Source organism: Trachemys scripta, chromosome 8, assembly GCF_013100865.1.
Source record: "Trachemys scripta elegans isolate TJP31775 chromosome 8, CAS_Tse_1.0, whole genome shotgun sequence".
Classification (NCBI taxonomy): Eukaryota; Metazoa; Chordata; order Testudines; family Emydidae; genus Trachemys; species Trachemys scripta.
Window position 1 is genome coordinate 88,325,381 of NC_048305.1, and position 14,993 is coordinate 88,340,373.

Below are 14,993 nucleotides of genomic sequence, written 5' to 3' on the forward strand. Positions count from 1 at the left end.
AGTACAAATTACAAAGGATTCTATCAGGAATACTCCCACAGTTTCTGCACATTGCTTGCAACTTTAGACAACATTCTTACCTCATTATTTTTTGTACTATTCTTTGTTTGTTTGATTTACTTAACCTACCTTCAATGTTCTGCTTTATAATTCTAGCTGTCTCTTATTTAAAACACTTAATTTAGATTTGTTAGCTGATTTCTTTAATTCATTGCTCTCTGGGAACACTTTCAAGTAATATAATATAACATTAATAAATTAGTTCATATAGATGTATGCAAACAAATTAGCAACAATGAAGGCCTGATTCAAAGCTTGTTGAAGTCAATGAGACTCTTTCTAGTGCAAGGTGACCTGGGAGAACAGGGGCACGGGTATGATACAGTAGTGTAACTGCAGATTGCCCCACTATAGAAGTTTGCAAATTGCAATGCACCTCAACCCTAGGATAAGTTCAAGAGGGTTCAAAGTCTCCTATGAACCTTTTGCACAGCTAGAATCACTCTTCCCTCACTCACATACTCACTCAGCCTGAAAATACCATTTATAGTGACAATACATTTTCCAGGTAAAAATAATGGTTTCAGGATTCTGTAGAAAAGCATCTTTTTTGGAAAAAGTATAGTTATTTGCCATTACTTCTGAGTGGGAAATCTTGATCTTCCACCAGTGGAGAATTTCTAAAATGCCGTCAGGGCAGCTTGCCTTTCCTTTGCCTAGATTACACCAGGGGACTTGATTTAAATAGTCCATCCTAAAATGTAGAGCTTTCATTTGAAATCAATTGACAAAAAAGGCCCCAGGTTTCTTCTGAGGCCATTCAAATGTTTTTGTTCTTCAGCACAAGGGAAGTCAGTTCTTCTGGTGAGAGTATTTCAAAGGTATTCACACAGTGAAGGAGAGACAAAGTACTGCAGTCACATTTCTTTGTGAAAATGTGACTGCAGAGAAATTTGGGCTTATACTGGAAGAAAATGTGAAAATCATAAACATGATTTGAGTTGTCAATCACTTAATAAAATGTTCAAATTCTTGCTTTCATTCACGTACAAGAAACAAGCAAAGGAATAACACTGAAATAGCATGATGTTATTTGTTTATACAGCAGCACAATTGTTGAGGTAAAAAAATATTGCATACACTAATAGTGACTAAAAGAAGTAAACATAATTTTAGAAAGTTGTAGGGAAAACTGCTTTTTATCATCTCAGAGTAGCTCTATTGTTGGCTTTGTATTTGAAGACAATAAATGGGACTGTTATATCTGTTGCCATTCGAAGTATGGGTTTATATATAGTTTGGGTCCTTTACAGATCCTTACCCACATCATCCCGAAAGCTTGAGATCATACTCCTGCTAATAGATCCATGATTTCAACTCTGCAGGGCAGGGTGAAAGGGCATTCCCAGTGAAGATCCCTTTCCTTTGGAGTGTATTATCCTGTTAGTTTAACAGAGCTGGAATCTGTTGATCTTGATGCAAAGCACATTTATTTTTTCCAGGGTTTTACCTGTGTGAGAGAACTGTGTGGAGGACCATTCTTTATTTTTGGTCAGTCTGTTCTCCGGAACTGATTACTGGAGTATGTGCATTGCACATAGACAGAGGTAACAAGATGGGCACCTCACTGTACATAAAGAAGAGCCCAATACTCCCCTCTCTGAAAAGTACATGGGAGGGCAAAAACGATGGGGGAAAAACTCTCTACCAGGTTCATCTTGATGCCACAGGCTCATTTCAAAAAGGAGCAGACTGGGGTCTATGGGAGGTAGAAAGGTCACAGTTTCAGACCCTGTGGATCCAGAGCATAAGCCTATAGAGCCTGAGCCAATCCTGGCAACAGACTTTCTCTCTGAACCATTCTCTGCAGGGTCTAGTAGCCTCCTCTATGTTGCCATTAGCTCTTCCCTCCTGTGCCTGAACACTACATCCTCTGAGGGAGCAGAAGCCACAGAGAAGAATGAATGCTGCTTGGACCTCATGCCCCACTACTGTGTAACATCGCGCTCTGATCTCAGAGATTTCTCCAGGAGGGTTTCTTCAGCTCTCAGGAAGGTGGTGCATGCCACTGAGACAAGTTGTCTCCTTTCTTCATGTTTCCCATCCCTTCCACACTGCTTTGTTCCCATTCCCTCTGAGAAAGGGAAGATAAATGCCTATCTCTAAATAAAGTACTATGAATTAATTATAAACTAAATTAATAAACTAAATTAGCTAACAAAAATTGGGAAATAGTCTAAACTAATTGGCAGTGAGGAAAAAAATTACTTGTATATTGTGCAAATTTGATCTAGAACTAAATTCAAATTACAAACTAAACAAAAAGCATAGTTCCCTCTTACCTTAAGGATCTTATCACCAGGCTGGAGCAGGCTGGATGCTGGTCCATCAGGCTGAACCCTAGTAACAAAGATACCCTATAAGTCAGAAGTAACAGAGGTTAGGATTCTATTACCAAGCACTAGCTAAAGGTTCGTTTGATATTTTGTATTAAAAATGGAGGAACTTCAGCAATGACCCTATGTTCTATGTAGCTCAGTTTCCAAAAGGTCACATTCATTGAGATTTAAAAAGATTTGATGTTGTGCAACAGCAGAAAAACTGCCAATCACCATGCAATAATAATTTAGAAATATGCATACTTGAACCAGTTATTAAGAGTGATTTGTCCAGCTCCAGAAGCATGGTGTTGAACTATATATGCATTATAGAAACTTTTTTATTTTAAATCATCTGGAATCCCTCCAGTACTCAGCTTTTCTGAATATACCCTGTAGATTTGACCCCAATTATCGCATGCACCCTTCAAACATGTGTTAGAACTGTTTCTCTCATTGATAATTTTACCTATTACAAGTTTAAAAGCTTTATGAACAGAAGTAGACCAGTGATTATAGACTCTTACTTCAGTGAAATATTGTTTTATCAAGCAAGTACCTGACTGCATGCATTGCAGAAGCTTTCATAAAGAACTTTAAAGTACTGATGCTTGCTAAACATCCTGTAAGAGACCAGTACAATCATTTCCTGAAATCTGTCCAACTGCCTGTTGTTTGCTGATCTGAAGGCTTTATATAATCCTGTTAATGCTTTAAAGCTAAAACTTTATAAGTAGTTAAGCAGCAGTCCCAAGTTACAGCACCTCTGTATTGTGCTCTCTTGGTGTTTCTCTCCTGATATCAATTTAATTAGTTAGGGGTCATTTGGAGCTAAGATTCTAACGTTTTCATCATTTCTGGATATAAGCAAGAGTAATGGGTTTATTGGGAGGAAAATGAAGCAAGAGCTTGTTAGTTACACTCTAATTTATGCAGGATGCTTATTTATTTTACCTAGATGGGGAAAAAAGCATTATGCTGAAAAGCATCCCTTTTCTGATTTATTGGCCACCAGTCTCATTACATAAGCGTTTCTTTTAGTCCTATGTCTCAGAAATGAACAACTTTAAAGATGGCAAAATTAAATGGAAAAGAGTGTTTTTAGTTCCAGTAATTCAGGAAAGTATAGTGAACAAACTAAGAACTGAAATATAATTTCTGGGTGATCATCACATTTTGAACATTTCACATAAAAACACCCCATGAAACACAATCTCTTCACTGTTATCCTCAGCCCTGTTTACTGTGTATCCTGTTTTCTATGTGTCTCTTTGAACTGTAAGATTTTAGGAAGAGGATAGTCTTAACTTCTGGGTTTCATGTTGTCAGTACCAAGAAATTACATTTTTTTCATCATCATTTTTCCATGGTGATCAGGGCCGGCTCCAGGCACCAGCTTCTCAAGCAGGTGCTTGGGGCAGCCGCTCCGTAGTGGGGCGGCACTTCCAGGTATTCGGCGGCAAGTCGGCAGACAGTCCCTCACTCCGGCTGGGAGTGAAGGACCTTCCGCCGAATTGCCACTGCAGATCGCGATCACGGCTTTTTGTTTTTGTTTTGGTTTTTTTTGTTTTGGCTGCTTGGGGCGGCCAAAACCCTGGAGCCGGCCCTGATGGTGATTCCACTGCAGTTTACAGGCCTTTTGTAGCTCATCACCTTCCTTCCTGAACCCTCAGACAAGGTTCCTTTCCATCATTGCTGTTTTGTCAGCACAATAAACTTTCTGAGGAAGGAGGGTGGAATTCTCTTGTGTAGCTTGCATTTGTTCACCCATCTGGTCTATATGCCATCATACTTATGAGACAGTTCTGCTATCCAGCACCACTGATGTGGACACAGAGGCAAAATGAGGACAGACATGCATGGAATTAAGCAGCAGGCCTAAACTTTTTTTAAACATTAACACAGGGGAGGGGTGCTACCCACCCATTACACATACTCTCCTATACTAGGCATTTAATTGGTTCCAGTGAGGGGGTTACACGTCTCTTTACCATATAATGGGGGTAGGACTCAGCTCTCAGGACTCAGCTCTCTCAGAGTCAGAGCACCCTCACCCTATGATGGGGCAGAGGGTGAGCCACAATGCAAGGGACACAATGTCTGACCTTGGCCCACGAAAGCCACAAGGTCTCACCTTATCACATGAGCCCAAGGCCCATCACCAAAATTCCAAATCTTTTACTTCTGGGAAACATTCATTTTATTCTCTTAACCACACTGGAAACCGGGTGCAAGTTGTGACAAATAAACAACTCCATCCCAGCACCACAGTTAGTTACTTAACCAACTTAGGTTTGAAGGTGCTGTGAGGAAGGCAAAAAACTCCCCGGATCTCTGCCAATTGGCCCATGGGAGAAAGAATTCCTTCCTGAACCCTAAACAGATGATTGGCTAGACCAGCAGCATCTCTCAGGCCAGGTTCCCATTCCTAGTTCAGGTGGGTATGGTGGGATATTGGACCAGAGCTGTAAGAGGCTACCCATGCCTCCTACACTGGGTTAAATTCTGGGAACTGGGGAATGCTGGCCATTCAGCACCCCTCACCCCCAGCTGACCAATGGGTGCCAGGGACTCCTGGAAGAGGAGCTACCTATTGTCCCTTAGTGAGTATTTCCCTTCCTTGCTGCTGGGCCTGTCCTGCTTTCACTGCTGGACATCAAGTTCCCCCTATGTTTATGTGGGTGGATGGCATTTTTTATGTTCTCAGTTACTTCTCTGTTCCTTTGGCTCCCCTCTGAATCATTTTGTTTGCACTCTTTCTTTATCGGTCACATCCTACTTCTCTGCTCTTACCAGCAGCTTAACCAGCATCTTTGGTTCTTCTCTGTTATATAGGTCATACTTGGAAATAAAGATTGGTTAAATAAACTTCCTCTTGATTTAGTTTGGAATCTGACCTCTGGATAGCACACAGAAGGGGGAGGGCAAGGAGGCAAGACCATTTCAAAAACACTATCCAGAAGGTACTGCACATAGGAAGAGGGTTGAGGACTCCATCAAAATAACTGCTAGGTGATTAGGAAACTGAGACAAGGAGAGGTCACTCAGAGTTGCTGTTGGCTAAGGTTATTATGGACAGAGCAGGCAAGATGATCTTGGCAATTCTGAGACAGTGTTACTCCATCAGCACATCTTATTTTAACTATCTATTATTATGAGGATGAATATTCTTTAGCATGATGTGCTATAAGTTTACTGATTTTACATGTGTTATAACTATAAAGGGAAGGGTAACAGCTGTTCTGTGTACAGTACTATAAAATCCCTCCTGGCCAGAGACTCCAAAATCCTTTTCCCTGTAAAGGGTTAAGAAGCTCAGGTAACCTGGCTGGCATCTGACCTAAAGGACCAATAAGGGGACAAGATACTTTTAAATTTTGGGGGGGGGAAGGTTGTTGTTTGTGTTCTTTGTTTGGTAGTGTGTTTGGTTTTGGGACTGAGAGGGACCAGACATCAATCCAGGTTCTCCACATTTTTTTAAACAAGTTTCTCCTATTTCAAACTTGTAAGTAAATAGCCAGGCAAGGCGTGTTAGTTTTTTTTTGTTTTTTTTAACTTGTAAATGTACCTTTTACTAGAGTGTTTATCTTTGTTTGCTGTGCTTTGAACCTGAGACTAGAGGGGAGTTCTCTGAGCTCTTTAAGTTTGATTACCCTGTAAGGTTAATTTTTATACTGATTTTACAGAAATAATTTTTACTTTTTTTCTTTAATTAAAAGCCTTCTTTTTAAGAACCTGATTGATTTTTTTTGTTTTTAAGATCCAAGGGGTTTGGATCTTGATTTACCAGGAGTTGGTGGGAGGAAGGAGGGGGGATGGTTAATTTCTCCTTGTTTTAAGATCCAAGGGGTTTGGATCTGTACTCACCAGGGAGTTGGTGAAAGGTTTCTCAGGCTTCCCAGGGAGGGAAATGGTGGCAGCGGAACCAGAGCTAAGCTGGTAGTTAAGCTTAGAAGTTTTCATGCAGGCCCCTACATTTGTACCCTAAAGTTCAAAGTGGGGATCCAGCCTTGACAACATGTATACAGTAAAATACTGTACATGAAGTATTTATATCTAAATTATTGGAATTGTATGATGAGAGAGAAGTTGAGCCCCACTATGACCTTTAAAATATTATAAATACACAAATAATGATTGAAGCATTAAAAACACTTAAAAGATCTCAAGTAAAAAACATGTAAGGATTTAAGAGCAAGTGTCTCTGTGTAGGCAAGTGTGTGCATGCATGTATAGTATGTGTGTAAGAGACTGTGTCTTTGTATAGGGAGGTGCGTGTATCGCCACATGTGTGTATACCTGTGTGAATAAAATTTGCAGCCTAACTCTCTGACTTTTATTCCGTTTGCTGGCTTGTGGGGAAAAATTTGATGACATAAAATATGTGTGTATTCATTTCATAACAAGTTTTTAAAAGAGAAGGGAACTCTAAAAGAAATGTATTATTTCTTAAAAAGTAAATGTTGTTGACTAGTAATTGCAGAAGAGCCAATGTATCATACATTTGTCCCCATCTTTGTCTAGCTACATTATAAACTCTTTGTTGCAGTTTATCTCTTTTTGTGTGTACGTCCAGCACCTACCACCGTGGAGCCCGGATCTTAGTTGGGGTCTGTAGTACTAAACAACAATTGTAATAATAAATAATGTGGAAGTATATGTGTTAGTGCACGCTAGATGTGTACACATGAATACATGTGTGTATCTGCATGTAGGTGTGGGAGTCAGTTTCTACAGATTTATATAGGTATCCGGACAGGTGTGCATTTCTGTGGTTGTGCTATATGGATTTGTATTTGGGCTTCAGGAGTGGGCCTTTAATAGACCCATTACAGTTGTGATAATGTGTGGTCCTAATTCCACACATAAAATTACAATAACTTTAGTGAACAAAAAACATGGAGCTGGTTACGAAAAATGGGAAGAGGAGAGGGAAAGAATCATGAAAACCTTTGTGAAATTTATTTTGTTTTTAAATTACCCTTTTTGACTATTTTGCTGTTAGCTCTAGCATCCTGTAACAAATAAAACCTGAACTTAACATAATACATCTGTCAAAACAATAAATATGCTTGTTTGGGGCTTGCAGTGAAAATGAGCACGAGCGAGGGTGGGGAGAACGAGCAGGGGTGGGGCAAGGATATTCGGTTTACTGGAATTAGAAAATTGGCAACCCTACTTACAACAAGTCAAGGGAGTTGGTACTTTGGAAAAGGCAAACAGCCTGAAAAGATTAACTAGTCCAATACAGGAAATAGCCTATTTGATCAAACCTTTATTTATCAACCAGAAGGAAAATACCCATTTTTGTTTTAAAAAGTCACATCCTGGACCAATTTCTATATGTTCATAACTTCTATCGAATTTCACATGCTTTATCTGAGGACATTGTTTGGCTCACTGTAATAAAGACTATTAGTAAGAAATTCACATCTTACCTTATCAGAAGGTTTGAATGGATTTCCTTGTCCACTTATTCCACCACTGATACTAAATCCAAGGCCAGGATTCTTTTCTATTCTCACACAAAACTATGTTAAAAAGATATGGAAAGATAATCGAACACCATCATTAAAGCTAATCTTCTAAACAACTGTGTCTCTGCCTGACACATTTTGGTTTATGGTGAACTATTGGAGTTGAACATTCTGAATTATATTGTACAGAGTATTAAAAACCATTAAAATTGTTGTTTTGAAGTACACAAATGTGATATTTCACCGTTTTTAATATGCTGTCACACTTCTGAGGATCATCCAAACAATACCTGTGCCTGACATGTACTATTTCTTCTTCTTTCTGACTGAAGAACACCTTACAAACTAACTGTTAATCTAACTCAAAAGAAAATAGCCATAAAGGGCAAAATTAAAATAAACTGATGAGCAAAGTTATTACACGTAGTGCCCGCATTTCAGATCACTGCACTTTTGGTGGTTTAAAAGGAACTGAAGGCTAGCTAGGGCCTCTCCCCTCTATGAGGGAGGGATAGGGGTGAGTGACATCCACAGACACTGCTCACTAGAAAAATTCCACAACTCAATGCCAGAGGCACCAGGTCACACTAGTGATAATATGCAGAAGCCACTTGAAAAACCGCTATTTCTCATTTCTCTGAGTCTTACTCCTTAAAAGCTCTTTTTCTTCAATGTTTTGTTTATATAATGTTCAGACTTCTAAAGTACACACTCTTCCTCATACCTAAGAGCCTATTCACTGTTCAATAAAACACATCTAAATGCACATGAATCCTCCTTTCTTCAGTGGTAGAAAATAGGATCATCTTCCACAACCAATCAATTCCCCCATCATCCCTTGGTACTCTGCCTCTCAAATCAATGCCAGAAAGAAGAGACTGGCTTGCATTGTGTCCTAAAGGCCCAAAAACTCTGGATCAGTTGGACCACCTCAGAAAGTGTCAATTCTTAGCTTGACAATGATATTATTAAAATAACTGCAATAATAGGCCTGTTATAGCTCTCATTAGTAAATGGGAAAATATCAATATGAATTTGCACTGTGCTGGACTTCAGGTTTTCAGTTAATGTTAAGTAAAAACATCACATTTAAATTTAAGCAGTACTTTCAGGAATAAAACTTTAAAAATACATTTATGTTTAAATCTGTCAGTTATCCACAACATGGGAACATTTATGACATACTTGTTACTGAAGCAGTCATTTTAATTAGTGCATCGGGGGAAAATGTCAGCAACCTTCCTGATAAAAAGTGGACCATATTTGTCATTAAATGCATCTCTTGTTTGTTTGTAAGTAGGCTTTTTAGGTTCCCAAATATTATAAGTATTCAAGTACCCAATTACAAAGTGGACAGGAATGGGAGTGGGTATACATTCTCCAATTGAAACAAATTGCTACAGGCACAAATAATAAGACTGGAGCTGATTAAGACCCCTGAGACATTTCAATGAATGCTTTTAGAAAAATGGCATGATCAATAGTACAATTTATGTCCATTCAATTTGCTAGTACCATGTTAAGTGCAACCTCAGTGGAATAACTCAGCTATAAAACAAAACCAAAATGCTTTGGAAAAAAATCATGATTCTGTTGCAGACAGAAAGTTATCTTTAAAATCTGTCCATAGGAACTCAAATATAAGTAGGCTCAAAGTTCTGCTCCTTCCATAAAATATCAGACTAATCACTCACATTGCTCAATGTTGTGTATATGGTAATTGCCATTCATAATCAACATGCCTAAGCATGTGCACACAATCATAAAACACTAGTCAAAATCCTTGCAAATTGATAACTCTTACATAGACCAAGAATCACAACTTCCTGTCCATGTAGCCCCTCACTCTGCTAACAATTTAGCTGCTACCTGACTGGGAAAAAAACCCAAATGTTGCTTCATCAGCATGTTATTTTGATACACATTTTCTCACCTGCTCCTGATAACCATCCATACTCCTCTGCCCTTTGGTTTGGATTAAGCACCGTCCCGCCTGAGGTGCCCGAGAGCTCTGCGAAGAAGGGATCTGAATTGGCAGTGGTGACTGAAACTGCTGAATGGTCACTTTATTCATGTTTCCTTCATATTGCTGCTCTCGACTCCGATGTTGTAGGCTTTGAGATCCCATCAAAGTCTGGATATGGCTACCTGCCTGTGGGTAACGTAACCCGTTAGGCCAGAAATTCAGGAAGCTGAAAAGAAGCAATTATTACAACTTACACAGTCAAGTAAAAGCAAACCTCTTAAATAAATATCAGAGGTTTGCCTTTTGACCACAGTTGGAAACAACCGTGATTAAAACCAGCAAGGATTTATCCATTGCATTTAGTGAATCTAGGCGCCATAATTGAGATCAAATGTACAGAGTCTGATACATAAAAGGAAAATATTTTATGCCTTATTTCATGTTATATGTTTCTGCTCAGAAAATCTCATGAAATGAAAACATATAATGATGAAATAAATAAGCACATTCTAAAAAATGTTAAATATTGGGTAGCACTGAATTTGAGGATAGTTTGGAATAGAGCTTATTCTCTATTGATCACAAATATAAATATTGGCCTAAATTGTACACTGTTTCAGGATTATCTATTTAAAAAAATCACATTTTATAATATAGTTAAAATTCAGTGCTTGTTCATAATCATGTCACAGGCTAGCAGAAGCCAAGTGGATACTCTTCAGTATCAATGCATTGTCCCAATAAAGAATGTGGTTTTTACATGACCTTATGTTTACTAATGTCACTAATCATATTATCAACTTTTTGAAAAGAGCTAGTAGTTTGTAATTTGAAAAGACTCATACTTTTCAAAATTATGGAAAATATTGAACTTGTGTTGTTTTGTTTATTGTCTTTATCAGAGAAAGGCCACTGATAATAGTCTTCAATCCCTGCTTATCTGTCACATTTTCAATTTTATTGCTCTAACATGTGGGGTTTGGTTTGTATGTTACTCTATTCTTGACATGGTAAAGTTGCACACTTGCTTACTTTTCAACATACATTCTGTTTATACACATAAATTACATACACATTTGAGTCAAATCATTTAAAAATAAATTAATTAAAAACAATTTTATACTGTTTATGATGACAGGATTGAACTGTTGATGCTTATTAATAATTGGCATGCAACTTAGCCATAAAGGAATGAGTAAAATGAACGCTCCAAGGAATGCTTATATAGTACTACCTCCATGAAACATCACAATCCTATGTAACTGGCCATCTTGAGAGTATGTAAACTCAGCAATTTATGATAGGCATGTCAGACATCATGGACCAATTGCGTAAGTATAAGTACATTTTTCTGACTCTTTGGACACAGGTGCATAAACCTTTCTACATAGCCCTACATACTGGAATGGTCCTGGTGAGCCCTATAATTGTCTGGTGGAGGCAAGGAACTCTCTGACAACACTGCCTCATCAGGCAATGAGGAAGAGGAAGCCAACACTTGAGGAGATGGAGCCTCCTCCAGTTCTTATATGGGGCTATCACCTGAGCAGATTGCTCCTGTTTGGTACAGAGCCTGGTACTGGGAGCAGCTTTCTTCTGTTCTTCATAGGGCTGATCTCAATGGCTACTAGATGATGAAGTAGACCAGGAAGGGTGTGGAGACAACCTGAAGACAGGTGGAAAACCCCAGGGGTTTCAAAGTGGCGCTGGTATGGTCCCAGAGCTCATGTCCTTCCTAACCACGGATCTCTCCCAGTCAGCCAAAATGGAGTTTCTGCTGGGTACAAGGATGGTAACTGCCCAGTGGGAAGCAGTGGCTAACATGATGCAGTTACAGCATATGCGAGCCAACTTTCAACTCTAATGAAGAACTGGATTCCTTTGACCAAGGAGGAGCTGCTCCTGTGGGTGCCAGATATCGTGCTAGGACTACAGAGAAGAGGGCATTGGTGATATTATTGGTTTGCCTCTCGACAGTACCGAACAAGGAGGAACCCCAGTGAGCAGCGGTTCCCAAGGAACCAGAGGCTGAGCCACCATAGATGGCAAATCATGGAATCTCAGGGTTGGAAGGGACCTCAGGAGGTCATCTAGTCCAACCCCCTGCTCAAAGCAGGACCAATCAGACAGATTTTTGCCCCAGATCCCTAAATGGCCCCCTCAAGGATTGAACTCACAACCCTGGGTTTAGCAGGCTAATGCTCAAACCACTGAGCTATCCCTCCTGCCTAGCAATTGTCTGTATAGTGCAAGAATATTTTTGGTCAGCTGGTGAAACAAGAATTGAGAGACTCAGCAGGTCACTTGCGGCAGCATATGCTTTAGGAATTTATAGTATTGGGATAGTCTCCTGTTGCTCTGAACCAGTAAAGATTGCACTGCTGAGCCAGATGGTGCCACCTTAGGGGTCAGTCTCTATAGGGCCAATACTGGCCCTGGAATTGATGACCCTGCCTACAGAGATCTCCACCTTCTTTGCTGGACTTCAGTGGTGGGGATCTCAATCTCCTAGGTATTGAGTATTTTGATGCCTTTTTCTGGTGCCTCCTCTTTAGTATCAGAGAGGGAGACCAGCATAAATAAAGAGTCCTCCAAAATGGGAGGAGCACTCCTGATTGAAGCAGATGTGCTCGGTACATGCTCTGAATGGGGAAGCTGAGAATGGGCATGAGGCTGCTTCCATCAGAAGATATTTTAGTTTAATCTCCTGTCCTTTGTAGTTCTTGGTTTAAAGTCCCTGCAGATATGGCACCTGTCTGATGTGAACCTTCAGGCACCTGGAGTGCGGCTAACGAAGTGGCATCAGCTTCTTTGAAGGCATCACAGGGCTTGAAGCCCTGTGATTGAGGCTATGTGTACATAAACAGCAGGCATCACATAGTACCAAAAAAGTACTCCAATAAAGGAAACCTACAACTAAAACTATATTAACACTAAAGCTATTGACTATTAAGGAGTACCAACTGTACACAAATGTAAAAGAAGGGAAATTGCAGTAGCAAGATAGAACGTTCCAATAACCATCACAGGCAGTAAGAAGGAACTGAAGACGGTCAGAGGTGGCTCTGCCCTTTATACCACTGCACAGCATTGTGGAGGTCAGAGAGGATGCTTGCGCCATCCTGACAGGTACCACTGAGAGTAAAATCTCTAACAATAGTGCACTGAGTGTGCGCGCTTGAAGTGAAATGGACATGCAAAACCACTCGAAGAAGAATTTAAAGTGCCTCAATCTCCAGCCATCAAGTGGTAGTGTCGGACGAAATTGTTTCCTACTTTGTAGGCAAAAACAAAACAAAACAAGTCCTCCTCCTTCCCTTTTATATTACAGCTGCCACCTGAGGCTATGAAAACACTTTTCAGAAATTGTTGAGTTCAGCCTCACACTCAACAGCCTTGTGAGACGGGGGAGTATTATTAATATCCCCTTTTTACAGCAGGGAAAGCTGAGATCCTGAGAGAACTTCAGTGCCTTGTCCAAGATCACAGAGGCAGAACATAGCCAGAAGGAGAAATCTGATCTAGTGACTCAAAACAATGTGCCTTAATGATAACTGGCCAGATCCTGAGCTGTTTAATGAAGCTATGCCAATTTACACAAGCTGGTTATCTGGCCAGAATATATGTGCAGTTCCACATTGACTCCGTACTTGGATTTTCACCAGATATTCATCATGGGTGCTTGAAAATGAGTAGCATCTCATCAGCTTCAAGTCACGGCACAAATGTAATCTCAAGATGTCCTTCATAGAAGTCCACAGCAGGTGCACTGTCTAACTCAGAGGAAGAAATCTGCTTAAAGGTCTTGCATACAGAAATTGTGGCCCAACACCAAAAAAACTTCATATCTATTTTATTGGCTTGGATCACCTCACGGTTGAGTGACAGATGTAAATAATGAAAACAAAATGGAGCACCAGCTCTTCAGCTATGGCCAAGGCATGCACTTAATTCAGAAGAGGAGGGAAACAGCAGTTTTAATCACTTTTGCATAGTCTAATTCTAGGCTAGCAGTTCATTGGTCATTTCTACTGGCATAGACCACTAACTTGCACCAAATTCACCATAGACCAAATGATTCTCAAGGGGCTCATACAACAGCCAGGGTGAAGGGATGCCCTGGCCCACACACCTTTTCCCTAGCCATGTTTCCTATATCAGCTGCAAGGAGGGGAGTGGGTGATGTTAGTGCTTGTATTCTGGCTCTGTGCCACTGGGGTGATGCTCATGTGGCCAGATATACCAGGTTTATGTCTGACTATCCTTCTTCCATTTCCCCTCCTTCATTCAACCTCATTCATCTTCCCCTTGAGCAATCCCCAACTTCATTTTCAGTGATCTTACCTCCTAACACTGAATCTCTTTCTTTCTCATAAATGAGCAGTTAACTCGTAAGATAAATATGTAGATGAGTTCGTCAACTAGTTTCTTGTAGGCACCACAGAAAAAGAGGGTCTCCAGCAGTATTAAAATGAGGAGTGGATTGTTTTTCAGCAAATGAATAGATTTACAGAGCGGTATTCTAAATCAAGGGCAAAAATACCAAACTACTTCTTAATGGAAATAGTCTAATGATTGCCTGCAGATACTGTGTAATTGATCACCTTGGATCCAGAAGCAACTGGCATTTAATCTGCACTCTGCATAGTTAAGAGGAGAGAAATAACCATGATTTACTATGTAATTGTATAGTAATTACCATGTTAATGGTTGCACGGTAATTACCATAGTTGCATGGTACAATACATACATATTGCAGTTACATGGTGATTAACCATTGCCTGGTAGTTACCATGTAACTAGTCAACACTGGTCCTACAGGTATGGATCATTTACATGATATATATTCTGTCATGCAAACTGAAGAAATCAGATTTATTATGGATAGGTTACACACATGGGGCTCTGTACCAGATTCTGCTCTCATTTGCATTGACACAAACCCATTAAAACCAGTGTGATTATGCTAGTGGGAGAGCAGAATTTACCCCATATTTATTTTTACAAAATCTCATTATTCAGTATATGGGAATTTAATTTTACAGAAGACTGAAATTAATTTCAAAATGATTGCTACATTTAAGCCTTCAACTGGTGGAAAAACAAAACAAAATATTCTAGGTCACATTCAATGCAAGGGAAATTAGCATTGTCATAAATGCACATTAAAAA

The 14,993-nt window shown here is 39.7% G+C and overlaps 1 protein-coding gene across 6 annotated transcripts in view; it reads right to left on the reverse strand.

Annotated features, from left to right (window-relative positions):
• Positions 1 to 14,993, reverse strand: part of LRRC7 (leucine rich repeat containing 7) — a 335,582-nt gene that overhangs the window by 26,417 nt on the left and 294,172 nt on the right. For 5 of the 6 annotated variants that reach the window (XM_034779104.1, XM_034779107.1, XM_034779103.1 and 2 more), the window contains 3 exons: positions 9,789 to 10,007; positions 7,817 to 7,909; positions 2,343 to 2,417 (listed from right to left, as the gene is read on the reverse strand). In XM_034779104.1, coding sequence (XP_034634995.1) covers positions 2,343 to 2,417; positions 7,817 to 7,909; positions 9,789 to 10,007 — 387 coding nt within the window. Of the gene's footprint in view, positions 1 to 2,338; positions 2,418 to 7,816; positions 7,910 to 9,788; positions 10,008 to 14,993 lie in introns of those variants that run through there. The other variant, XM_034779108.1, reaches the window with a different exon arrangement.